We start from the raw sequence: 26561 nt of genomic DNA on the forward strand, positions 1-26561 counted from the left end.
AACGTCTTGTGTATTGCCAAGTTCGTGTTTCGCAGAGCCCACCTCAAGCCTTTTGCTATGCGTGGCAACACACCTTATAACTGCACTGAGCAGCACTTTCATCAAGATTTGATTGATTGATTGTGGGGTTTAACGCGCCGACGCAACGCAGGCGATGAGGCGCGCCGTAGTGGAGGGCTCCGGATTAATTTCGACCACCTGGGGATCTTTATCGTGCGCCGAAATCTCGTACACACGGGCGTTTTTGCTTTTCGCCCATCAAGATTTCCACTGTGTGCCAGTGAAGATTTAGCAGACAAGGCAAAATGAGCGCTCACGTCAAACCCTCAAAACAAAACTTTTTACACAGATCACATGCCATGCACATCTGACACTGCTTATGTCCGCTTTGGAACATGCTACTGAAGCAACAGCGACAGATTCCAAGAGATAAACAAACCTTAGTCCAAGCAAGTTTTCTGGTAACATATCCGCGGTTTCAATTAGCTGCTTATCAAATGCGAAGAGAAAAGGCATCCAGGCATGGGAGATCGGCAGCCAACGTCCTCTAAGACATTCCTTTCACGGAGACCTCCGACGAGCAAACGCTTACGAAGAGATAAGCAGACCCACGCAAACGAGCATTAGAATCCCATTGGCAGCGCGTCAAACGGTGGCGGAGAGGGGGAACCACGTTATCGAGCGGCCGAGCACCGGGCCGATGAGAAGCGTCTCGCGGAGCCTATCAGTTTCTCTCGCGCCCATGTGAGGATTCTGACGGGCAGCATTATTTTTGTGCAATGGCGGACGCCGAGAGCCATGCCGATCCTCTCAAGCAAGCAAGGAGGCCCGAACTCCGGCTTAAAATCCCTCCACATCCCATCGTTACACCTGCAAAGGTACCGTGCCTTGAACCATTACGAAGGGATTATGCGGCAGTAAAGGTAAAAAAAAGTTCACAAAAAACTTGCAGCAGAGACGAATGTCCGGACACGAGTGACAAAATGCCTTGGGAACGGCGCCGCAATAAAATGCGACGTGCTTGCTTGACTGTCGCCCCGTACTACCATTTCGATCGTTAAATGTCAATCGAAAAGCTGTTTTCGCAATTTGAAGATGAAAAAAATACACCACGCGCACTTTATTTCGCCAAGCACCGCTCGGGCTAACGAAACAGGTGCGGTGAGTGGAAGAAGCTTCTCACAGGCTCTCAGGAGCTGTTTTATCGCGCAGTAGCTCGAAGGGGGTCTACGTTTGTCGGAAGAACAATGCCAAGACCGCTCCCTTCGCTGTCCATCCTCTCAACGAGAAAACGCGTCGGAACGGTTCCAGCACCGCCAAATGCGACTCAGGGACTCTAATGAGTTGGCACCGCTAATGACAGGGCGGCCGCAGCAGGGGGTGCTCGGCGGAGTAAAGCTCTCGCCCCCCATCGAGTCGAAAGTTTCCGGTTGACCGAGTGACGCCCAGGTAAGAAAACAACGACGACCCACTGCCGTTAAACACTTCGCACATCGGGCCGAAAAACCCGCCACGGTGTCGTTTCGGCCGAGTCGACAGAATTCAACGAGAAAGCAACGCACTACTAACGCAACCGGATCGACCTGACGCATAGTCTAGACTAATCAGGCTTCGCTCGCGATAATTCAATTGGTGCGGAAATAGGATTACGCGTAACAACTTATGCAAGAACAAAAAATAAGCATACGGATACGGCATCGGCTTCCAGATTTAGGCCTAGTGACTCACGTTCACTTTGTCGCGCTCTAAACCGCCCAGCACAGAACTGCCCAGGATACACGTAATCCGTGGGATAGTATGCACTAACCGGAGAAGATGTGAGCGTTAAACTCGGTTGTAACCGTGTCAAGGCGATCAACGAGAAAGAATGGTGTTGGGCGCACTTACTCCCAAGGGGTAGCGGTCGGCGCCTGTTCGAAGGCTTGCACAGCGGCCATCAGGGACGCGACGACGCTTTTCTGAAAGACCTACCCTGAGAAAACATTAAACAAGGTAAACGCTACAAAATTCAGAAGATTAGGTTAAGCACGAAAACGGCGTTAATTGAACACGATCTGATCGAAGAACCAACCGCGAACAACAAAACGCAATCGCGGAACCTCAGAAGAGCGCGAGCAGGCGCATGCGCAGTAGTTTCTGAACGCGCTGTCGTATTGGGACATCCGCGACACAAAATAAGTCTGCATCGTTACAGCTTTAGTGTCTTTTTGAAGATGTAATTAACTAATTTCAACTTTTAAAAGTGTAAAAATTATTCTATTTATTATATTGGTTGCCGTTGGGAGTTGAAAGGGTAAAGCTCAACTACAACAATAACGCGGAGAGATACTGATACTGGCAGGCGACGAAGGAACGAGAGGGCGCACGCAAGTCCAAGATGGCGACCACTCAAGAAGAAGAACAGAGCTTGCGCGAATGCGAGCTTTACGTGCAGAAGCACAACATCCAGAAGCTTCTCAAGGATTGCATCGTTCAGCTATGCGTGAGCAGGCCAGACAACCCCATCTCGTTCCTGCGGGACTACTTCGCACGCCTCGAAAAGGTAAAAGAAAGGGCCGCATTGCTCCCGCTGCGCCCGACTCGAAAGTGATACGAAAGCAACACTACGGACGCTGCTCAAATCTCGGCCGATCGCCCGGGTTTTCGCCGCCTCTGCGATTGCCGATCGTAGAAAATCTTTACGCGTTCTTAGGTCGGCTTTTTCTAACCCGCTCACGCCTTAGAGCGCAAGTGAATACGTCTTCGCGAGCGAGGTGGGTAGGTGCGTTTTTAGGCCTTTCAGAAATCTTTCGCCTTCCTTGGCCCGCGAGGTTGCGCGCCTCCGTTCTTAAACGCTGGGGAAAATTGACACGAAAATAAAAAAAAGCTCATCGTGGCGATTGGTATTGTTATTGGCGGTGACTTCCGCACCAGCGTGGCGACAACTTTTCGGGGCTCGTGAAAACATCGTCGCGCCGGGGCCCCGCAACGCTCAGGAATTTGGGCGCCGAGGCGACGTATAAATAGTCGAGGGTTCCGCTCGGTCGCCGCTGGAGAGATGTTTGTCGTTTAAAATATGTTTACCACCAGTGCCTTTTTTTCTGGTCGGACGGAAACGGCGACGGCGGTCTGCTATAAAAATAGGTGGGCCGAAAATTTTCGCCTAACCTGCTGCGCCTCTGCGTGAGAAATCGGGCATCAACTTCCCCGCTTTTGTTTGAGACCATGTTTGAGAAAAGAAAAATTGTTTCTGATATCAGGCCGCCTATGCGGTTGTCCGAGATGCACACACAGCTAAACAAGCGAAACTAGTTTCGTACCAGGGGCATCTAGTTTCGCTTTCGTGATGTCTTGAAATGTGAAAGAGAGAAAGACACAAATTGAGTATTTCGTGGGCTAAATTGTAGCGTATTCCTCTCAACAAGAACAGTAACAGCAAAAAACGTCCGTTATTGAAGCGAAAACTAGTGCGTCAGTTTCGGTCTTGTGGCGATTGAAAATGGGTCAGGCTGAGTTTTTGTGCGAGCGTTATCATCAGAACGAGAGGGATCAACCGCACTAGGCTCCGTGTTTTCTAACTTTCAACAAGAGCAATGCTCCAAGCAGACGTCAAATGCACGCACGCTTGGGTACGCTGTATTTAACCCGGTTTTAACCAGGTTGCATGTTTTTGTTTTTAATACAGTTTGGAGAGTTCTAATTTAATTGATTGCGTCTGTATCAAGGGATGTTCTCTTATGACTTTTGACGCAAAGAGAGAGAGAACAAAACTTTATTTTAAAAATAAACGGATTTTTATTTATTACCCACTGAAATTTTATTACCCACTGATCTGATTAGTTTTAATGATAATGATGTCCGCATTGCTTTTTGCACATACCCGAAAGGGGGGATCGGCCAGAGCTATAATTTACTGATTGTACTTCGATTGGAGTCCGTCAAAATAGGAATTTATTTTCATAAAGGGAAGGCCGTGAAATGAAAATTCGCTGAGTTTTATGACCCCAGGTCAAAGGTCTGTTGACTTGTTTTTCTAAAAAAAAAAAAGCTCGCCTGTCTTTTTTTTAACCATTTTACGTTTAACAAGCTGTTTCTGCAAAGTGAGTCTGTCAAGATTAACGTAGCCGATTGGACGAGTTCGTGTAAAGTCATCTCGTAGAACAGCGCGTACACAAGCGGACTGAAGAAAGTCAAGACGCATTAGCATTGACTATCAACGGGTCTTTGAAGCTTGTGTGCCTGCCCTTTACTCAGTCTGCGTGTTTTTGGGCTGTTTTATGAGATAAATCTGTCGAGATTGCTCCGTATGTGTAAGAGGCTTTGTCAAATGCTAGGGGGCAAATCTTCAGCAATACATCGGGAAACACACACACACAAAAAAAAGTTATAAAGCTATCTTCTAATATTTGTTCCGTATTACCTGTATTCGGCTAGTCGGGTATTTAGTATTCCCTGGAAACTGCCTCTGTGTTCGAATTGATGCGAAAAACTCGAGTGACAAAGCTGCATTGTTTAGAAAAATGTGACTCGCTGTATTGCATTGCAATTAGCAGCTCAGCTTGCTTCAGATGCAAACCAGGTAATGCCTCCTCTTGTGGGAAGCTTTGTTCGTATACTCGGTATTCGTATGCATGCAGGCAACCATGTGTGCGCCGCCATATCTGTGGCCAAGCGTCTGTTGCTAGGCGACGTTGTGCGCACGGCCCACAGATCAGGCACCCCTCTTCTCCTCCATGCAACCGTGTGAGTGCGCCGTCACTCGTTACGTCGGGCTCCGCGGGATGGCGGTACTTGTCCGTCTCCATGTCTCCGAGTATTAACTCTATGGTCTCCGTGGCGCATCAGCCATGTCTGTGGCCGTTTCCAGTGTTGCCAAGCAAAGAAATTGACCGCTAAACTTTTCAGCGAATACCGTCTATAAATGATGACATGGGCAGTTGGCCACATTGTTTACGGATAATTTGTTTGTCATGAAGGAAACATCAGATATCGAGTCACCTGCGGAGAGGCAAAGCTTTAGCAATGCGATAATGTAGTTAAACTGTTGCGGCATGGGGAAAGAGTTTGCAAAGTAATGTTTGATTGGCGAGCTAATTTGGATTCACCTCCAAATGGGTTCAGCTGGGTGTTAGGAATTGTAAAGTGCCATTGTGAACGTTAATGGGACACAGGTAATCTGGCATATTTTGTCTAGTGAGGATAGATGCATTGCCCCACGATAATTCACGTAGGGCACAGGTGCTACCACGTGCATCACTGACGCAACTGTGAGCAGGTGGATAAACTAAAACTTTGGAAGATGGCAGAACTTTGCAATCATCAGCAGCAGCCTATCTACGCCCACTGCAGGGCAAAGGCTTCTCCCATGAATCTCCAATTGTCCCAGTCCTGTGCTCGCTGCAACCAATTTATCCCCGCTGCAACCAATTTATCCCCGCAAACTTCTGTATCTCATCTGCCGATCTAAACTCCTGCCACTATCTACCACGCTTGCCTTCTCTAGGGATCCACTCTGTTACCCTTAATAGTGACCAACGGTTATCTTGCCTTCGCATTACATGCCCCGCCCACTTCCATTTCTTCTTAATTTCTGCTATTATGTCCTTAACATGCGTTTGTTCCCTGACCCACTACACTCTCTTCTTGTCCTTTAATGTTGCACCTATCATCTTCCTTTCCATTGCTCGCTGAGTCGTCCTCAATTTAAGTTGTTAAGTTGAACCCTCTTAGAGCCTCCAAGTTTCTGCCCCGTAGGTGAGTGCCGGTAAGATGCAGCTGTCATACACTTTCTTCTTCAGGGTCAATGGTAGGCTGCCATTCATTATCCCAGAATGCCTGCCAAATGCGCTCCACCCCATTCTTATCCTAATTCTCTGCCTCATGGTTTTCAATCAGACATTCTCAAAGTTCATACAAAATCAAGAAGCGGTTCGTACAAGGTTCGTGCAAAATTCGTGTAGAAGCTCACCTGGTTGTCCAGCAAGACGTGCGATGGGATCAAGGGTGACGAACGCGAACACACTGCCGCCATGCTGTATCCACCGCAGTGCCATTTTGACGCTGGTGCCAACAGCGCCGCTGCCCATTGAACTGCTCAGCCTTCTCCCTCGACTAACTGCCCCCCTCGCCCGCTGCCGTCCCCCTCGCACGACGGCACGTGCTTTGCCCCCAGGCGAGGTAGGGTCACTCTCAAAAATACACGCGAGTTGGGGGAACGCAATGCATGAGACGCCGAGGCCAGGGTCCGTCGTCGTCGTCGGGTAGCAGTGGCATTTGTGGGGCCCTGCCAAAAGCGAGATGCCTGGCGCTTTCTTATTTGAGGACACGGGCGGGGGTGGTGGCGTGCCGGATCTTGAGCTCGGAACGGGGAGGGGGCAGAGTCTCTCCTTTCCCCCCTTTTTTGCGTGGAGAAGCTCATAACGCGGCCTTTTGCGGGGTGTCGTCGCCGCAGCTTACAGCGACTCCCTGCAGCTGACATCGTTTCTCGGGGAGTCCTGCTAATCTCCAGAGGTGGATTGTGCGTTGTAAACGCTGCGTTGTAGCAGTGTTGTTGCACAGAGAAGAGTGAAGGGGAGAGGCTTGAACACGCGTCTTTGAAGTTGCTTTGCACCTGTACTGGTTCTGTGCGTGAGCTCTATTTGGATGTTTCGTCGGTGACAACGCGAAGTGCGGTGTGTTTATTGTTTTTGCTAATTGTGTTGCGGTACCTTCGTTGGCACGGTGCCCGCTACGCGGGTCAGGTTTCACTCCACCAGCGAACCCACTGCCTGCCAGACGTTGTGCTGCCTGTTATCTATTTGCCGTGAATTGACGGTATTATAACCCGCCCTTTGTGCCGAGAGATTCTGCCGTGTTTTGGACGTCTCACCAGTGTTTGAGCTCGTTCGCTCTGCTCTGTTGGATTGAGTGCACTTGCCTGAAGGAGGACGCTTTGCCCACGACAGGTATTTCCAAAACTTGACTTGCATGCGCATTTCCATTGTTCAGCGGCTCAAAGGCTTTGTTGGTACCTCTACTGAAAACCCGTGAGCTTTCGTCGGTTAGGCTGAGAGGATGGAGTCGTAGAAAAATTACCAGAGCCACTACAGCAAAAGCTCATTAATTCAAACTTCCAGTTAATTCAAACTGACGCCCTGGTCCCGACTTAGCCCTGTATATTTCAATGGGATAAAACTCCCGATAATTCGAACACATCGGTATCCAGATTGGTTCAATTCGAACTTTGATCCCATGGTTTCCATTGCTCCTCGAAGAAGTCGGCCCAGAGTGATTGCAGTGTGTTGCAAATCCAAACCAAACCAAATTTACTAGAGATGCAAAACAGCGAAGCAGAAAAACAACAGCATGGTACGCGCGCTACGCTCCTACAACAGCTTATTTTGCTTTAAGGATCACTGGCGCCATTGGTGCCAGTGCTCTGGCGCATGCCATTGCTATTTACAGAACATTATTCACAAAATCACCTGCCACAAACGTGTAGTAGCGCCTAATTCGCGATGACGAGTCCGGAGGTGGCTTCTTTCTGTTCTGCCTGCGCAGTGTGGCGCTATTTTTATTCATTCTAGAGCCCGCTGAATTCATACTCCGCTTACTCCGAACAATTTTATGGTCCCCTCTGAGTTTGAATTAACGAGCTTTTACTGTATTCACAACTGTATGTCTCGCTACAGTGCTAAGTTTAAGATTGTGCTGCTTTGGTGCGACGTTAGTTTCTGTTGTGGATCAGCCCTACATTTAAAAGAGCAGGGGTGTTACTGGCACCCCGTTTCTGGTCACCAAGTAAACGTTCGGGCAGGGCAAGGTTGCTCAATGTACATCAGTTGCAAAACTCCCCACAGGTCCCGCGTATCAAAAGCTGGTCTCTGCGGCTGTCCCCTCTGCTCTGGGGGCAAATGGGGGGCAAACATGGAGCAAGTTCACTATCCTGCCGTCTATCTGAGAAAGTTAAAGTAGTACTCAAGTGCTTGCGACTGCTGCCGAAGTCATGAAAAGGAAAAACCGTGGAAGCGTAACTAGACATTACTTAATTTAGTGTTTCATACCATATTTTCGCGCTTATAACCCGTGCCTGCATATAACCCGCACCCCCTACTTTCCGTCGACGATTAAAACAAATATAACCCCGCATATCACCCACATATTTTATACATAAGAGGATTGACCAAATCTACTACTCAAGCAACGTTAACACATTTGTTTATGCAAAAGAACTTACCTAGCTGACTTGCCGCATACATTTTTTCACCTTGGAATATTGTAGAGCTGCGTGTGCAAAATAAGCATTGTCAATGTGATGACAGTGGCTTAGTCACTATTACTGCTGTAGGGGCATCACGGCCCAACGTGCATTGCGGTAAAGCTGCACCTAAGGAAACACCTCGCATATAATTCGCACCTCTACTTCACCCCTGAAATTTTCGCATTTTTGGGGCGGGTTATACGCACGAAAATACGGTAATATGGAGAGCAAGCTTTATTTTATTTGGTTGGGTTAGCAAGTTCAGGTTGTGTCCCCTTTGTCCCGTGTGCTAATATGCACTTTCCCCTCAGCTTCACTGAAGCGGGGGTGGTCACACGGCCTGGATTCTGAAGTGAAGTTTCACAACTAGTGCATATTCTTGAAGAGCTGTTGGGGTGAGAAGGCGGGGGATGTTGTGGTGCAGAGAGCGAGTCCGTGCATGTGCGTGACTGTGGCATGCATGCCAATGCAGGAGGCGGCCACCAGGGCTAAGCAGCAGCAGCTGTCGCCCATGGCGACCACGCCACCCGGTGAGGAGAAGGAGGATGAGCTCTCTCCGCTGCCCGTACCACCTCAGCGCAGCCGGCGCGGAGCGGTCAGCGCCGAAACCTACTCTGAGGAGGACGCCACGTCCTACGTCAAGAAGGTGCGTCTGCCTGAGCCCCCCGTGAAAATGGAAAGAGCATTTCTAGCAAGAAATCATAATTTCCGGCTTCATTTCTGGCTAGATTATTACATTTGAGCTGGAATCGACAGCTTCTAGCTATAAAAATTAGTCTAGCTAGAGACGATTACTTCCAGCTTGCGAGTTTTTTTCCTTCTATCTGGACTGAGAAATGCTAGCTGGAAGTAAATCTCAGTCCAGCTAGAAACGAACTAGAAACTGAATTTCTAGCTAGAAATTCTGCTATTTCTAGTTAGAATGTTTCTAGCTGGAGGAAATTTTTGGTTCAGTAATCCAGCTAGAAAAAAAACATATTTTCACCTGGGAGATCTCCGTCTTCTGGCGGGAGGTTGTTACCTTGCAGACGAGCGTGCAATGGCAGGTTGGGCCAGCTCGGTTTTGAGGCGATGGGTGTGTTCCAATTTTCCCTTTAGACGGCTTCTTAGCCGTCTTCATGGACAGTGCACCGTGTCAAGTCCCATTCCAGTCCAGACGAAGCGGGCAACAAAGACTGCTTTGCGTAGACAGCATCGAAGTCAGACACGATGGAGGTTACCTTCCTGTCTAAGCTAAAAAACGACGCCAGCACCACCTTTTTGCGTACTAATGTTGTGAAAAACTAACTTGTCCTTTTATTGAAATATTTGGTATAACTTACTAGTTGTGAAGATACTTTTGTTTAGTTTTTAAATCGCGTAATGTTTTTTTAAAGCGCTGATATTTTTTATGAAACCTGCGGCTTGCGTTTGTCGACATATCTACTTAGACGTTTTCATCTGCGGTAATAACCACTGTGCCATTCCAAATCTTGCTAATTAAGACATCTAATTAGAATGCTTCGTAAGCTGTCTACCGAGCTGTTCATGAATTGGAACGGATCATGTCAAAGACAGTGCGAAGTAAACAAGGCCAAAAGAGGGAGCAACGACAGCACAGTGCTGAGCTCACTACTGAAAGTTTTAAGAAACACATATGCAGTTGTCCAGGTTCTTATATATATTTGTATTGCTTCCTCATAAACTTTCAGTTGTGAGCTCAGCACTGTCTTTGACATCATGAGCTGGGGTGATTGTCCGATGTCGTGGTGGCTCGGAGGATGGGGCATTGTGGTTTCATAGTGCAAGGTTTTTATTCTCGTTTTCAGAGGGGGTTTCTTTTTCAGTAGAGGTCTTAAACAAATACCTGTGTGCGCGAGATTGCAGTTTCAAGTTTATCTAGAATGTAAAAACCGCATGGGGTAGTCCACGCTTTACTAACAAATGCTTGATGGCTTTGTTTGTGAGAGCATTCAACATGTATAATTTTAAAAACTTGGGTGTAAGTTACGTAAAGTGTCTTGTGTAAAGGACTGCCAGAACCCAGTCTATTAGGGCAATCAAATGGGCCAGCAAGCCTGCCATGAGCGTTTTTCCTGACCAGTTGAGGTATTTTCGTCTGCATGACCTCCTAGGTGGGCAGCATCGCATGAGGTTATTCGGCATTCATTCATCCTTAACTTTTCAGCATGCCGTTTTACATTTATGAATGAAATGCTGGAAAACTCTAAGAAGGAATGCAATCTTGAATTTTGCGCTTCTAAGCAAACAAAGCAGCATTTGTCTTGCTGCTTCACCGTGCAATCCAGTAGAGCTGCAGAATTGGTGAGCTTTCATTTAGAGCAAGTAGTTGGGCTTTGGTGACGATGACTGGCTGAAGGGAGGGGCATGCAGTTCAGATGATTTGCTTGCCACTTGAGACAGACGGGGCTCTTTCAGTAGAACGCTGCGAGCTTGTTTCGTTACCCCTGAACAATGCGGCCAGTTTTTAAAAGCAATGAAACAAAATTGCCCACGATGGCAACGTTTTTTAGCATGACCTAACTAACTTGAAATAATACACACCCTGTTTGCTGCATGTTAAAAAGCCCTACCGTATCAATTTTAACGGCAGAACTGCTTAGGTCCAGCCTTTTCTGTTCGTCGCACCAAAAAGCCTCAAGCAAAAATTAGAACATCCCCCTCGCGAGGGGCACGATCAAATGCAGAGCATTTCTGCTCTTCTCTTCCAGCGTAGACATTGTCGATGAAGTCGATGGTGAAACGTGCCGTGAACCCCCTGCCACGGCTATGATGCAACGTGGAGCAGCTATGATGCAACGTGGCGCGGCTACAATCCAGCACAATCCACTTTAATCCAAACCAAACCAAGCCAAGCCAATCCAATCCAATGCCCCTCGTGAGAGAGTGTTATAGCGCCGAAATCGTGCCACCACACAAACGCGTGATGTTGACGTCACGATCACGCCACAGATGTTAGCCACCGCGGCGAGAGAGCGCGATGCGAGCGCATCAGCAGCTTCTTGACGTAGTTTGAATGAGTCAAGGATATAAGGCGCGGTCGTAGCCTCCCATTCTGTGTCGGCTTTGTGGCGCAGTGGACTAGAGCACCATGTACATTGCGTTCCGCCCGCAGGGTTGAGGGATCGAAACCAGGCGCCGGATAGTATTTTTTTTTATATAGTGTAGGGGGAGGGGTGCAGACAACGACGGTGCGGACTTTGACTACGGACGTCAACGCGGGTGTCATCGTGAGTTACTGAAATGCTCTGCATTTAAAAAGTGTGGTTAGGGAGGTCCCGCGAATCGAACCCGGGACCTTTATGCCGTGAAACCAGCAACCTAACCACTGGGTCAGCCCAAAGGCCCGAGGGGTACGGGGTTAGCAGCGGCGGGGAACAACAACATATGCAGCCAATTGGATAGGAAAAAAAAAACTTCCTATGGTCAGAATTGAACCTTGGTCCTAAGCGTTACGAAAATGGTGTGTATTCAATTGAGCTCTCACCGCCTTCAAAGCGCACAGCACTTCCTTTGGGTTCATAGTGCGGGCGTTGCCTTTGGACTTAACTGTGGGTTCTATTGTGTGCTAACGCGGTCCACTTTGGGAGAGATGTGAAAGGCTGCGGACGAAATTGTGCGGGCTGGCCAGTCATGGAGAACCTTCAGTGGCAACTTTGGAAATCCATGCAAGGTGCAACGGCCAGGTCTCTGACAAAGGGAGGAGGGCCACCAGCTCTGCTGTTTCTCCAGCCTTGCATCACCAGTGCAACCTGTTTCACTTTTTTTATGTTGCCTTTAATTTCCTTCCCGAACATGGTGTTTTCTTCTAGTTGCGGGAGTGTGATCCCCTGTTGCCACTCGTCAATGCAGATGGTGCCCAAGGATTACAAGACCATGGCGGCACTGTCCAAGGCCATTGAGAAGAACGTGCTCTTCTCGCACTTGGATGACAATGAGCGGAGGTGAGGGCTGTGAACAATGCTCTCTGATGTCGATGTGCACAGCAGCCGAAAAAGTCTCACGTGGGAAAGGGTTACTGGTTTGAGGAACGGGCTGATGCGCATAATATAGTGCCAATATGCATTTGGCTTTCCTGGACCTCTCCAAGTGAGGTATTTGAAAGAGAATTGCCGAATTGCTGCTACGGGTTGTGGGTTTCTTTTTTTTTTTGACGCGATTTAGAAATTTTGTATTGGGTAAGCACAAGGAAGTGATTGATATGCTTTTGTTGCTGTGCCTGAAGCTCGTGAAAAATAAAAGAGAATTCATTGGGAAGATGTCCTTTGCTGGCAAAGTGTATGAAATTAGGTAACCAGCAGTGTGAAGTTGACTGTAGGGCTTTTACCTGGAGCTTCTGAAAACTCTGAATTGCGAGCTGGGGGGCATCCCTTTTGTGTTGCACAAAAGCTGCATGATATGATATGGTCAACTTGTCATTAATTCAACCACTGCAGGATTGCCCAGGGCTTACAAAATTTAAAGGATAATTGAGTTAGCTGAAAGTTGGAGCGTGCAGCATTCTGATGCAGAACTCAATTGAATTGAGCATTAAAAATGTAATAACGAGTCTGAATTAGTGGGAGGCAATTGTACCAGGAAATGGGCTTTTCGTTAATGGTTGGAGTTTTGCCTTAGAATTGGGGTGTGGTGGCAGGGTGTCTATGTGCGATAGCCTCTTTTCAATGTTATATTGTTGCCTAGCTCTGCTTCCCCCCCACCTGTGAACTCCCTTTTCCCCTCCTCGCAGCGACATCTTCGACGCCATGTTCCCCGTGGTGCACAAGGCAGGGGAAGTGATCATCCAGCAGGGCGACGAGGGAGACAACTTCTACGTTCTCGACCAGGGGGAAGTGGACGTGAGTGTGCCGTGCCTTCTTTCTGCAGTGGCCCATACCAACCCCTTCCCCCACCCCCCACCCACCCTTTTTTGTTTTTGTGTATTCATATAGAAAACCAAAATTAATCTTGTAAGGTAGGCTTTAGGCAAAAAATCATCCACCCCTCCGTCTAACGATGATGATGGTTGATCGCAAAGCTTTCTTTGGTTGGCCAACCCCACACTGCACTTATGTGCTACTCTTGAGGTACGCACCACTATTCTAGAATACCCACAGCAACTGTCTGGTGTGCACTCTGTAGGCGTAACGTTTGGTTTGTATGGCGCAAAACGGTACATGCTGCTTGGCGTTTGCTTTGACCATGTCAAAATGGAGCAGTTAGCTAGACGCCGGCCTCATAACGCAAGGGACACAGGTTCGATTCTGACCACGGGCAGCTTTTTCTCTCTCTCTCTCTCTCTCTCTCTCTCTCTCTCTCTCTCTCTCTCTCTCTCTTTCACTTCACTAATGATCATTCAACATCATCGTCACAAAAAGTTGGCTTTCCTGCAGGGCGTATTGGCATGCAATGGTGTCAGTGAAGACATTAAAGCTTTGCTTTAAAACTGTTATTAAGTGGATGCTAAAAAACAGAAGCATTGTTGTCAGTTATTGCACCTTTAAATTAAATACACCGTGAACTGTGACCTTTGTGCAGTATTTCAGTTGCAAGGAACTTCTCGCTTCCTTCTTGGAAGCTAAACAATTTCCTTTCATGGAAATTGTTTAATTAAATGGGCTCATTTACTGCTGCAACTTCCTGTACATGTCAAGGTTGGGGTACTCGGCTCAGCTGATGGGTGTGTGTGTGTCACCCTGATTGCAGGTGTACGTCAATGGGCAGCACGTGACGACCATTGCGGAGAACGGCAGCTTTGGAGAGCTGGCACTCATCTACGGAACGCCGCGGGCAGCCACTGTCAAGGTAGCCACTATTTTTTTTCTCTTAATTCCTTCTTCCTTCTTTTTTTTTTCTTTTCGCTCTCTCCATTTTTAAATATAAAGCTGCAAAAAAAAAAAAAAGAAATGTAGTTCTAATTTTAATATTAATTGGAGTATGACCTTCAGCCTGAGGCATATTCCGGTTGGGCTAACAGAAACAGACTTGGCGAGGTAATTTTGGAGTATGGTTGTATCAGAAGCATGTTGTACTAGCCGTAGTTAAAGTAGCAGCGTTTTTTTTTTTTTTTTTTTTTAATGAAACAGTATAGTGATGTTTCCTTCAATGAACATTTCACAGAAGCACACACTACTGGCAATGGTTATCTCAATGGAGGGAAAATTGCAGCTCCCATAAGGGCCACTGAACCCAGATTTGTGTTGCACCAAAATATAACATGTTGTCATTACAACTTACATTTGAAAATAGCCTCTGCCATAGAGGGCACAAACACACACAAAAGAATTAAAATACGCGCTTCTGTTGTAGGAAGATCTTGTTGAACCAGTCAAGTTCGCATGTGGCGCTCCTCTTTTTCAACAACCCACTGTGCATTGTTTAACTCTTTCCATACAAGGGGAAAAGTGCCCTTTTTTGTGGCTTCTAGTAAAGTTTTTTTTTTTTTTTTTTCCCAAGAACTGTTTGGCAGAACAATATATGAAGCACATGAAAATGAAGCCCAATATATGGGCTTTTTAAGGAAGTAATGGTTTAAAAAAATAAATGAAAATGCAAAATTTAAATTGCCAAATCCGAAATTTTTTGTAAATTTTAGACAAATTGTTCGAAGCGTGTTTATACCTCTGATGTAAAAATTTTTAAGAACATTCCAGAAAATACAGAGGTTTTATACATTCATTAGCAATATTCTGAGTAAAAAATTAAAATCCTAGCTTGAGCGTTGTTTTTAGCTACAAAAATTTTCTCACAGCTCTTCAAAACCTCGGGTGAAAAAGTTAGCAGTCGCTGATGTTATAAAGTGGGTTTCTTCCTCATGAGCCTCAGAACATGGATCTGCCATGTGGACACATCATCCACAGACTCGTGCTAATACACCGAAGGTTGTACAGAATCACGTGATTTGACGCGTCTGCAAGCACGCGACGGAATCGGGAGCGCAGAAATCTAGCTCCAGTTTCTGCTGGCTAGCCTTGAAATCGCCATCTAGCTCAAAAAATACTATGCTCCAGATGAACCTGTATCTCTCTCGCAACACGGCAGATGGCGCCAGAAGTTTTCAATCGCACGGCGCATGGCGCATATCTCAAATCGGCGTTTGAAAGCATCATGACCCAGCTCATGAAAATACCAAAGTCCTTCAATGGCTTTCTGGTCATGAAACTTCGCCGTCACGCTATGGGAGAGCTTTGTGCGCTACCATGCCGTGGCGCTGGTGTTGATCAGAGAGCAGCCGGGGGCGTGGTCAGAGCACGTTTGGCAGGGAATGGACCACGAAGTGAGATAAAACAGATGCTCGCTGCCTTACAAGCAGTGCACTTTCGCTTTACGTGCCGTGGGCCGCTCAAATGGACTTATCATTTTGTGAGTGGCGAAAAAATTTGGTGCGAACGGGCATGCTGCTAATACTGCGTTCCTGCCTGCCGGTCTGGCTACAGAGCAGCGGCGGCCGCCCGATGCCCTCCGATCTGCGGTGGCGCCCCTCGCGGTAGCCTTTGTCCCCGTACGAAACTTGGCCGGGAGTTTCATGACCAGAGAAGCATTGAAGGACTCTGATAATACTTTCACTTTCAAGGTACTGATAGAAATTTCAAAGCTGAGATAACTGCGTAAAATGCTTCCTTTGTATTTTGAAATATCTCGCAGGACGTTTCAACAGTAACCATTCAGTGTAGCATATATTGAATTAATTTGAATCTCTGCACACCCGTGAAAGCTCCAAGCAGATGGACACCCTTTCGAAATCAGCATCAGCATGACCGCGTTGAGTGCCTCGCAGGGCGCCTCGCCCCAAACTGCCTATGTCAGGGCTCCCGTGACGTAGCCAAGGCGCTGGCTGGTGCTGGCACGTGCTACTCCTCCTGTTGTATCACATCGCAGTTTTTGTACTGACGTTGTGCTGCCCGGGTCCACGGAATGAGAACCGTGACGTCAAGAATGCCGTCCTGGTGTGGCGGCCGCCTCAACGTTTGTTTCGATGACACCAAAGTGGGCATGAATAAACGAAGCTGTAAGCAATTACTTATGCTGGTGTCAACCGTTTAATGTGCTATTCTATGATTATTTAGCTGGTAGGCACCCATAGCAGCGAGAAAACCTTAACACAAATTTCGTGTCAGTACTCCTTTAATAAGGGGGTCACTGGTCTTAAAACAGGTTCGTTTAATTTTCAAGTGAACTTTGTGAAGCTCGTCAGTTTGCTTCTTTTTTCCCACTGATTTCGAATATGCCATTATTTTTTCAGCTGGTCAATTAGTTCCGAATTACTTTGGTGGCACCAGTGGCAAGGAAACATTTTGAGTGCCCATTTCAAACACTGAAGTTTAATGAGCTGTAAAATTAGTTCCTAGCAATGCATCAAAAAAACGGCTCCGTTTATTGCATGCACTCGGGTTCATAGTGTTGAAAAATAGCAGGATTACAGATCAATGACTAACACTGTTTTGTCTATTGTTCCTCCAAGAATGGCTGATTGTCTCTAATTATCTTGGGAACTAATTGACCTACTCAAAAAATAATGGCATATTTGAAATCAGTGATAAAAAACCAGCAAGACTGGCTAGTTTCACATAGTTTACTTGAAAATTAAAAGAAGCTGTTTTAAGGCCAGTGTCCCCCCTTAAAGAAATTTATGCCAGGCTTACTGTTGGGCTGGAATTTTTTATAGAGCTGGAAAAGGCTTGAGGGACTTGTGTCCATGTGCCACACTTGCAGGCCAAGACGGATGTGAAGCTCTGGGCCATTGACCGGGACACGTACAGAAGAATTCTGATGGTGAGCGTCTTTTGTCCCCTCTGTGTGTGGTGTCAGTGTGTCTTGAACTTCACTCATTCGTCCTCACTCCTTGCTTGCTGTGCAGGGAAGCACCATCCGCAAGCGCAAGATGTACGAGGAGTTTCTCAGCAAGGTCTCCATCCTGGGTGAGTGTGGTGTGTGTGTGGGCGCTGCGTTGGGACCCCCAATCCCGCCTGCATCCTCTCCTTGCTTCTTGCTCTCGGATCTGGAAGAGGCAGGTCGTGCTCGACCAGAGTTGCACGAGTTGCGAAACTCCTCATAGACCGCCGTGTATCAAAAACTGATCCCCTTTTGCACTGGGGTCAAATGGGGACAAGTATGGGGCAAGTATGGGGCAAGTTGACTAGCCTGCCATCTGTTGGCAGAAAGTTGATGTAGTGCTCGAGCACTTGTGGCTGCTGCCGTAAGGCATACCGTATTTGCACGGTTTTAACACACGCAGTAGTAACGTGCAGGTAATTTTACGTAGCAAAATTCTAAGAAAAGTGCTTCACGCTGATTCTTTCGCGCAGATTTAGAATCGGATTTTTTGAGGTGCTCGTGTCTATCGCATTGCTGCTGGCCACTTTGAATCCAATTTCAGCTCTGTGTCCGGTTGTAACGTGCACACAAATTTGAAGGCTAATTATAGAAAAAAAATGATTGTGTTAGAATTGTGCGAATACAGTAAATTGCGAAAACATAAGCGAACATTACCTAATTTGACGTCTCGAAGTTTGGCGAGCAGGCTTCATTTCATTAGGTTGTGTTATTAGGTAAACGTTTAGCGAAGTCCAGTTTTCCTTCTCTAGTTTCCAGGTCAATACACTTACCTTTTTTTTTTTTTTTTCTTTCCTCTGTGTTTGTCTGCCGGCCTGCTATCAAACACTGTACACTGGTGTGTTTACGCTGGCTGCTATGTAGTGGAACAGTTCCCGGTCCTTCATTAAGCTGATTCACAGCTTTCAGTCAGGGAACCATCCAGAATTCATTCTGGAAAATAAAAAGATTTCATTTGATTTGATTTGATTTGATTTGCCCCTCTTTCTTCTTCAAGAAGGAGAGAGAGTATCACAGCTGCATCTTACCGGTACTCACCTACGGGGCAGAAACTTGGGGGCTCACTAAGAGGGTGCAAGTGAAATTGGGAACAACTCAGTGACAATGCAATGGAAGATGATGGGCATAACGTTAAGGGACAAGAAGAGAGCGGAGTAGGTCTGGGAACAAACACGTGTTAAGGACATATTAGTAAAAATTAGGAAGGAGAAATGGGTGTGGGCAGGGCACGTAATGTGAAGGCAAGATAACCGTTGGTCATTAAGGGCAACAGAGTGAATCCCCAGAGAAGGCAAGCATGGCAGGGGGCGGCAGAAAGTTAGATGAGCAGATGAGGTCAAGAAGTTTGCGGGAATTAACTGGTCGCAGTTAGCACGAAACCGGGATAGTTGGAGATCTGTGGGAGAGGCCTTTGCCCTGCAGTGGGCATAGATAGTATGATGACAATGATGATGATATAATCTTGAATAACTCTGGTGCTGCCTGACTTGCTCCCCCTGTGGCCACTTTTTTCCTGCCCCAACAGAGAGCCTGGACAAGTGGGAACGCCTGACGGTGGCCGACGCCCTGGAGCCAGTGACCTTCAACGACGGCGACATCATTGTGGAGCAGGGCATGCCCGGCGACGACTTCTTCATCATTGAGGAGGTTAGCAGCCTCGGGGTACTGCCTGCTCTCTTTTTTGCTCCAAGCACCCTCCACTCACTCACCTCCTTCGCACGTCACTAGTGTAAACTTTTTGTAGGGGTACTCAGTTCCAGGGTAAGCAACTGCTTCATCACTGGTTGCACGTACATCGCGGAATCTTGTTCATTAAGCAATGGAAGTGTTTGGGCTCGTTGGTTCATACTTCATACAAAAACAGCACTCAAGACGGGACACAAAGAAAGAGGCAACATGTGTTGCTGTCTCTTTCTTTGTGTCCTGTCTTGAGCGCTGTTTTTGTATGAAGTCCTGGTCATTACCCATTACCTTGACGGAAGAATCGATGCTGGTCTGAAGGATGCAAGTTTGATTCCCAGCCACGGCGGCCGTTTTTCTGATGGAGGCAAAAAGCGGAAACGCCCGTGCGTCAACATTAAAGATCCACAGGTGATCAAAATTAATCCGGAGCCCTCCAATACAGCGCGCCTCATCGCCTGTGTAGTGTCGGCGCGTGGAACCCCGCAATCAATAAATCAATCAATCGAGAGCAGGATTGAGTGCGATCATGATTATAAGAAGCAGTGATAGGCAAGAAGATTATAAATGGGATAAAATGACAACCAATCCTCCCTTTTAAGGAGCCGTGTCAAGATATTTCCGGTTCTGAAGGACAGTGCCGTCTCATCCAGTGTGCATGTGTGTTTCCATCCATCTATCCAAGTGTTAAGAATGCAGCCATCATGTGCCACCATATTGTTGTGTCCTTACTTGTTCATTCAAAAGCAAAATTAACTCTGAACATATTCTGGCTGATAATGAGGGCATGGAGGTGTCTTTCACATAAAGTTCACTTATTGGGATAGCAGTTTCCTGGAGCAATTTGTTTTGCGCAAACAGTGCAACTTTGCCGTGCCTCTAGTCAGGTTGGAAGAGGAGGTAGAGCAGTGCGTTTTGAATAAAAAATGTTCCAGCGCAGGGGCTCTGTGTTGGACGAATGGACAGCGTAACTCATTTGCACGAAACGGCTGCAAACGCATTTCACGCATGCTCACTTTCATTCATTTTCCTCTCTGGCATACAAGTGGCATGTTGCATAAATCAGTGGTTACAGTTGAACCTCAACTTGACATAACCTGATGTTACATATTTTCCGAATCAGCAAACGAATTTGGTTTTGCCTCGCAGGTGCCCACAGGCCTGGTCTGTTCTATATTTTACTAAGTTCCAATTTAACAAAATGGAATTTGCGATTCACGGCGACTTTATTAAGTTGAGGTTCTGCTGTGCATGAAAAGTGGCATTGGATTGTGCATCGCTGATAGACCAGGCTTCTTCATGAGGATCGTGAACATTTGATTTAATTTTCTTGTTACTTTTCTTTGTTTTTTAAAATAAAGTACCTGGCACCTGCTTTTCATTCTCTTATTTTTTTTTAGACAATGGTTTGTCTACAGAAGCAGGCATAAAACTTAGTTGACAGAGCCCTGTTGTACTTATAGTTGGCCTTTCTCACCTATCTGATTCGCGTAGCTTTTAAAGATGTATTGTTACACGTTGGCCCCCATTTCCCACATTTTCTTTTGTTCGCAAAATACTTGAGATGCAATCTGAACTGAACTATTAGTCATCATACAGATCGGTTGCTCACTAAATGACTGTGTTCTTGTGATGTTGAGTGCTTGGCGGTAGTTTCCCTTGAGAGGCAGAGATGCGAGTGATCTCGCTCTTCTTTTTTCTCTCCTCCTCCTTCCCTCTCTCCTCCAGGGTGCGGCCTCAGTTTTGCAGAGACGATCCGAGAACGAGCCACAGGAAGAGGTCGGCAGGCTGGGCCCGTCAGATTACTTTGGTGCGGCATGCTCTGCCTTCCTTTCTCCTTTATTGGTTCTTGCAGTGTTGTGCAGTCAATCTCTTAGAAGAAATGTCATTTAGAGCCTTACTATTTACTTGCTACTTTATGCTGAAGCATCACGTTGACAATATGGAGCGTGTTATCCAGATGAAGTTGTTAAATAGTTTAGCCAGCTCAGACGTACGTCAACACAAGTTGTGCCTTGCTTCTGCACACTTTCAGGGCATGTTTTATTATGTGCGCTTCACACTTGTGCATTATTGTGTCTAGGCTAGGTTACTGTCATCATCCATCATACCGTACCGTCAGTGTCATCAGTCATACCCACATTCCTCCCCTGGTATAAGGATGGTGGCACCAGTTCCACTATTTCTGCACGCTTTGTCACCACACCCTGTCCTGGTGCGTTGTGTGCGTGTCCTGGAGGGCAGGCTGACGCGTCGTCATGACTCGGTGCAACACTGGTGCGACCCTGGTGCAGGCGAGATCGCGCTGCTGCTGGACCGTCCCCGGGCGGCCACAGTGGTGTCGCGGGGCCCCCTGAAGTGCGTGAAGCTGGACCGGTCCCGCTTTGAGCGTGTCCTGGGTCCCTGCGCCGAGATCCTCAAGCGCAACATGACCCACTACAACAGCCTCATCTCCCTCTCGGTCTAGGACTCACCTCCTGACGCACGGTCAGTGGATCAGTCATCCTTCCTTTACCAAAAGGAATAAGCTTGTATTGCAGTTGAAACGTTTCTTATATGTCTTCAAGACGTTTTTGAGATGTCTTCAGAATGTTTGTGGCTCCACTGTGCATTGAGCCTTGCACTTTGCTTACAGCCATAAGGCTGCTGCTGAAGGCGGTTTCGGTCAAAGCAATATATTTTCAATACCCATATCACTCGAATGAATAATCTTGAATTGCAGTTAACACATTTTTAAGAGAAGACATTCTGTGGCTCCTGTCTGCACTAATTATTGTACTTTGCTTATGACCACAAGGCCGCTGCTAAAGGTTATTTCAGCCAGAGGAGGTTCGTACAATGCCCTGATTACAGGAATCAATAAACTTGTGTTGCAATTAAGACGTCTTCAAGAATTCTTCTAGATATTCAGTCCTATTACTGTCAGAAAGTGGCTGTACATTTCGTGAGTTTTGACTGATCAGTTGTCCAGCTTTGGTTGTTGCACTATGCTAGAACCCAGCTGGAAATGTGCACTGGAACTTGTTGCTTTTGTAGCGGGTTTCATTTATCAGGGTAAAATTCTCGGTGTCATCGCAGGTGTGTGCGACAGGTGTGTATTTGCAGAGCTGACGTCCTTTTCTAATGCCTTTCCTTGCAGGAATGGGGCCGTTGTTGAACACACAAGAAAAAGGAGAGAAAAAAAAGCGGGAGAAAAGGGAAGTTGGCGGTGGACTGCGTTGAAGAAAAGAAGTTTACCTTTTTTTTTTTTTTTTCTCTCCTTTACAAGCTGTTTATCGAGCACAAGAAGACAGCAACGCTTCCTTCCTTCTTTCCTTCAGTAGGCTGCTGCTGCTGCTTCTCTTGACTAGTTGCCTCAAATTCAAAATTCCCGCCTTAATGCAATGCATCTTCCAGCGGCCAGGCTTTGGCAGCCTATGCCACAAGGACATCGTGGCAAGTGCCATTGGACATCGTGGCAAGTGCCATTGTCTCGCGTTTCGTCTTTTGTATTTTCGTTGGCAGACCTTTTTTGTTTGGACTGCACTGTGTTGCAAGCACAGTTTAGCGCCATCCCTGGGAATCCTAGACGTGTCCTTACAGCAGCCAAAGGACAAGAATGGTTTTATTTGTACATCGGGGACAGTATCGCGCCTTGTCCTTACAGGACAACTTTGTATCGCGGGGAAGGCCGAAGTGTATCCTAGATCCGATGAGCCTTCTAAAGGCCCTCTTATCCTTGCAGGGATTATCACAGGATAGGTTGGCTAAGGATAGCTGTGCCTGTCTGGTGTCCTTGGGAGATTTCCTGTGCGAATTCGTTCCCTCTCTCTCTCTTTTTAAACAAGAGGTTGTGTTGCTGTCGTGTTTTCAAAAAGGAGCGCCTATGTGCTCGCGCCATCCTGTCTGCTTCACAAGTATTCTAGGACATTCTGAAGACCTTCTGTGCTTTATTGCATTTTTTATTTTTCCAAAACCATGGAAGAGCAGCGTAGGTTGAAAAAGAGGAAAGGTGGAAAGGTCTCCTGAAACCTATTGGTCCCCCCTCTCACCACAGCTACATTTCTTCCTGTTCGGCAATTCCTTCGGCGTCTCGCAATCCTTCACCTGCCCTTCCTGTTTTTAACGTTATTATTGTTTACCTGTACATAGGACTAGTTTCTGTAACGTGTTTGTGAGGCGTAAGAATAGACGGACGCCTAGAATTTTTACAGCATGCCTCTTCTGCTAGTGGCGGGGTTGCGTTCGTTTCGTTAGCTTCGCGCGTGTTTCCGTTTCTCGTGTCGCTTGTGGATTTTTCCAGTGGAGTTGAAGATTGTTTCCCTGTTTTTTTAACTGCTGCCGTTGTTTCTTCGCACACCTAAAAAAAAAACTCCTCTTTTCACCGTGCATTTCTGTTGCTCTCAGAAGTGGGGAGTTGTGTTTTAGAATAAATTCTTTAGCGACTCTAGTCATGGTTGTCCTCTATTGTGTAGTAGTGTCGTGTTGGCGTGCTTGGTGCGGCACCCATTGGCTGAAGCCGGATTGGGTCAGCTCGTGCACTGTTGCAGTAATCCGTAGAGCGACGCATTCGGCATCTGATGATGACGATGGCGGTGGGCTACGCTGAACTGACTTGTAATTATGACTTCGTATGTGAAAGCCGGCTCTTGTCGGCTTGTACACAGTGAAGTTAGGAACGTGATGACGGTGTGCGAATTGTTTCAGTTTTGTTGACGGAGGGGTCGGTTCATGCACCTTCGAGAGAGGAATCCGTTTCTGGGATGTGCAGGACACCTGTGACGATGTGCGGCGCGTTTAAACTGTTCTGCACTGGACTGACTTGCTCCCGAGTCCAGCCGCTTGTAGAACGCTGACGTCGCAATTACACGTGCCTAGCTTTACCGAAGGCTCAATCAACCAGGCGTTCGTAGAGTTGGTCGTCGTCGTCGTCGCGATGCACGGAAATTTCATGTTGTGTCTAGGCTTTAGTAACGCAGCACGTGTATGGAAAAGGGCTGTTTTTTCACCGGCTTTTGTCCCCAGCCTGCGAGCTTCGTTGTTTTGTACCTCTAATGTGGCCACCATAGGTGCAGGGTCCGTTTCGGCTGGATGCGTTATCGTCGCGACGGTACGGCATTCTCAGCATTCGCAACGGCTTTGTACCAGGAGTATTGTTTAGCTTTCTGTACCGAAGACTCAGCATGTACCCTCGAGGATGATGTCCTTTCAAATGTCCTTTCGAACAGCACAGGACATTGCTTTAGTATTTTTCTTGCGGGACGTCCAATGTCTTTGGTGTGTTCAAGGTACCAGGACATGCACTGGTCATCAGGGCATCGTCTGGGGAACTTCTTGACCTTGACCACATTTGAGACAGCTGTTCAGAGCGTCGTACGGGCAGTGCACAGTGTACATCGTCTTCTGCAATTTGTGGTGTTCTTGGTACATAGAAGCTTAGAGGTTGGCAGTAATTATGCACATACAAGGTGGTCGATAGTTTTTGTAAGGGACAGGGTCAACACAGTATGACATGAAGCATGCTTTCCCCATTCTTTCTTTCATCTGTAAGCATGTGTGCGTGACGGTTTCCTTCTGCCGTGATCTCTCTTGCGTGCGGAGTTTGCAATCGCTCTGCACTCTTAATCTCGCGTTCCTTTGAGGCTAGATTGGCATTGTTTTTGCGTGCATTCCTGTCTGTGCGTTGCACATGGATTCGGGTTGCTTACGTGCATTTTATAGCCTGTAAATTACGTGGCTGGCACTGACAGTGATGTGTTCATCACACCGGGGTAACAGGTGGTGGTGGTAATTAGATTTGAGCATTCGCTTGAATCGGCATTCAGGAAAGCTTTGTCCTTATAAGATCCTGGCAATGTCCTGGCACTGCCACGTTTGTTTTGCACGGCAGCGCCTTCACTTGAGTCTGCATTCAGGAAAGCGTTGTCCTCACAAGATCCTGGCAATGTCCTGGAACTGCCGCATTTGTTTCGCACGGCAGCGCCTTCACTTGATTCTGCATTCAGGAAAGCTTTGTCCTCACAAGATCCTGGCAATGTCCTGCAACCGCCACATTTGTTTTGCATGGCAGCGCCTTCACTTGAATCTGCATTTAGGAAAGCTTTGCCCTCACAAGATCCTGGCAATGTCCTGGAACTGCCGCGTTTGTTTTGCACGGCAGCGCCTTCACTTGAATCTGCATTCAGGAAAGCTTTGTCCTCGCAAGATCCTGGCAATGTCCTGGAACGCCGCGTTTGTTTTGCACGGCAGCATTGATTACAGAAAAGGCCACAGTTCACTCCATGTTGGAATCACAATGTGTCGTAACTCGGTAATTACTGCCCCAGTACTGATGTCAAGGGCCCCTTTCAATGCACAGTCGACCTAAGAAACGGAATATTAAAATGCAGATTTCGCAGCCTTCAAACGGGGTGCAATTTTCGTCAAATTCTTGTTCGAAGCTGCTATCGGTTCGTAGACCAGGATCGAAACAGTGCTGTCCAAGTTTGTTTGCTGGCAGTAACGAGAATAGGTTGTTATTCTGGATAGAGGCCATTTGCACTGTTTAAATAATTTTGTCTTTCATATGGTAAAATTTCGAAAGATTTTGTTCTCACCTGCTAGTAACTGAGACACTATTGGCCACGATTGAAGAATCGAGAGCCGTGACGCTTTACCGGCCACAAAATGCATGTATGCAATCAGTTCAGACCCTCCTCTGTGTGTCCCAGGATTGGTCCTGTCAAGAAAAACGCTGTGTTCATCGTTGAACCTTGTGCATTACTTTCTTCTGCTTTGTGTGTGCTGTTTCGTGCGAGGAAATAGGCTCGCCTTTTTGTCCTTTTGCCCGCTGCTACCTTCGTGACCCTCTCCACCTATGCCGACCCAGTTGTTTATTGCAGTGCCCTTGGAACTGCTTTTTTGGACAAGTGTTCGGAAACGGAAAATTTTGTTGTTAGAGTACGGAAACAAAAGTGGTACCAATAAAAATGTTTGTGACAAAGCCGAGTTTTTTCCTTGTTCCTGTAGCGAACATCAAATTGCGGCTGGTTGTCCCATACCGCTGCATAGTGAATTGTGGTTTTATATAGTAGAGATGTAAAACTGCTGTCGCAATAGTCATAGAAACTGCCGGTGTTGTAATACTCGGCAGCATGTTCTGAACCCTTTCTGGGCGCTCCATTAAGGCACGAGGTTTGAACGCGCATTAATGCACGCTCCTGCCGGCGCGAAAAAGATTGGACCTTAATGCGGCTAAGAGTGCTGCATTTGAATTTGGCGCCATTTTTCTCATTTCGAGCCCACGGTAGCCAGGTCAAAGATCTTATTTGACGAGTCGTGTAACTACTAACTGTAGTGACGCTGCCTTCAGTGTAGTTGTGACGCGATTGCAGCTCCCTCTTTGGTCTACAACGGCCAGAGAAAAACGTCCTCAGCCGCTTGAATACGATGTCCATCAATAATTGGGAACCAATCGAGCCGCGCGCATGCAGTCCCAACACAACCAACTCGCTTCGCGAGTGCCTGAACAGGTCTTTCACGTTCCCCAAAGCAAACGCGCAGCTTCGCCCACGTTGTTGGGGCGCTTCGCATAAAAACCAGGCGGCATCGTACAGAAGCGCCATATAAGGGGGAGGAGGCGGCGGGAGCTTGCGTGGAGCGAGTGGAGCGAGCGACTGTCAGCGTCGGCCTGAGTAGCATTCCAAACTCGAAGCTCGCGGCGGTCGGCTTTCTCAAAGCGTTGGCCGACGCGGGGAACCCTTGCTAGCCTGCGCGCCGGATGTAAATAAAGCCTCCCCGTAGGAGTCACGCGAGCGAAAGATAAAAAGAAAACCGACTAATGCTGCATGCGTGTTTTGTACCTCGCCCTCAATCGGCGGCCAACAGACGAGCG

General features: G+C 47.2%; 2 protein-coding genes across 7 annotated transcripts in view; one reads left to right on the forward strand and one right to left on the reverse strand.

The window, feature by feature from the left end:
- LOC144138051 (leukocyte receptor cluster member 8-like) overlaps positions 1–2099 on the reverse strand; it is a 28037-nt gene extending 25938 nt beyond the window's left edge. Inside the window, exon 1 of one of the 2 annotated variants that reach the window (XM_077670122.1) lies at positions 1888–2099. In XM_077670122.1, coding sequence (XP_077526248.1) covers positions 1888–1937 — 50 coding nt within the window. In that variant the 5' untranslated portion in view covers positions 1938–2099. The remainder of the gene's footprint in view (positions 1–1887) is intronic. The other variant, XM_077670121.1, reaches the window with a different exon arrangement.
- Positions 718–25670, forward strand: Pka-r1 (protein kinase, cAMP-dependent, regulatory subunit type 1). 5 transcript variants are annotated; one of them, XM_077670126.1, is made up of 11 exons: positions 718–878; positions 8691–8864; positions 12071–12162; positions 12948–13056; positions 13904–14002; positions 16910–16969; positions 17055–17115; positions 18555–18691; positions 20438–20519; positions 21004–21196; positions 21849–25670. In XM_077670126.1, exons 1-10 carry the CDS (start codon positions 780–782, stop codon positions 21174–21176), a joined length of 1086 nt encoding a protein of 361 aa, XP_077526252.1. In that variant the 5' UTR covers positions 718–779; the 3' UTR covers positions 21177–21196; positions 21849–25670. The 5 variants fall into 5 exon arrangements, with proteins under 5 accessions (XP_077526252.1, XP_077526255.1, XP_077526250.1 ...); XM_077670129.1 differs by lacking the exon at positions 718–878 and adding an exon at positions 1230–1449; XM_077670124.1 differs by lacking the exon at positions 718–878 and adding an exon at positions 2114–2542.
- The last annotated feature ends 891 nt before the right edge of the window (positions 25671–26561 follow it).

Source organism: Haemaphysalis longicornis, unplaced genomic scaffold (assembly GCF_048455015.1).
Source record: "Haemaphysalis longicornis isolate Haplotype H1 unplaced genomic scaffold, Haemaphysalis longicornis Haplotype H1 scaffold_5, whole genome shotgun sequence".
Classification (NCBI taxonomy): Eukaryota; Metazoa; Arthropoda; class Arachnida; order Ixodida; family Ixodidae; genus Haemaphysalis; species Haemaphysalis longicornis.

Coding starts and splice junctions, on each gene's coding strand:
- Pka-r1 (XM_077670124.1), top strand. CDS start 2,378: ATGGCGACCACTCAAGAAGAAGAACAGAGCTTGCGCGAATGCGAGCTT. Junction 8,865..12,070: donor CCACGTCCTACGTCAAGAAG/GTGCGTCTGCCT, acceptor TCGTCAATGCAG/ATGGTGCCCAAGGATTACAA. Junction 17,116..18,554: donor CAGCAAGGTCTCCATCCTGG/GTGAGTGTGGTG, acceptor CTGCCCCAACAG/AGAGCCTGGACAAGTGGGAA.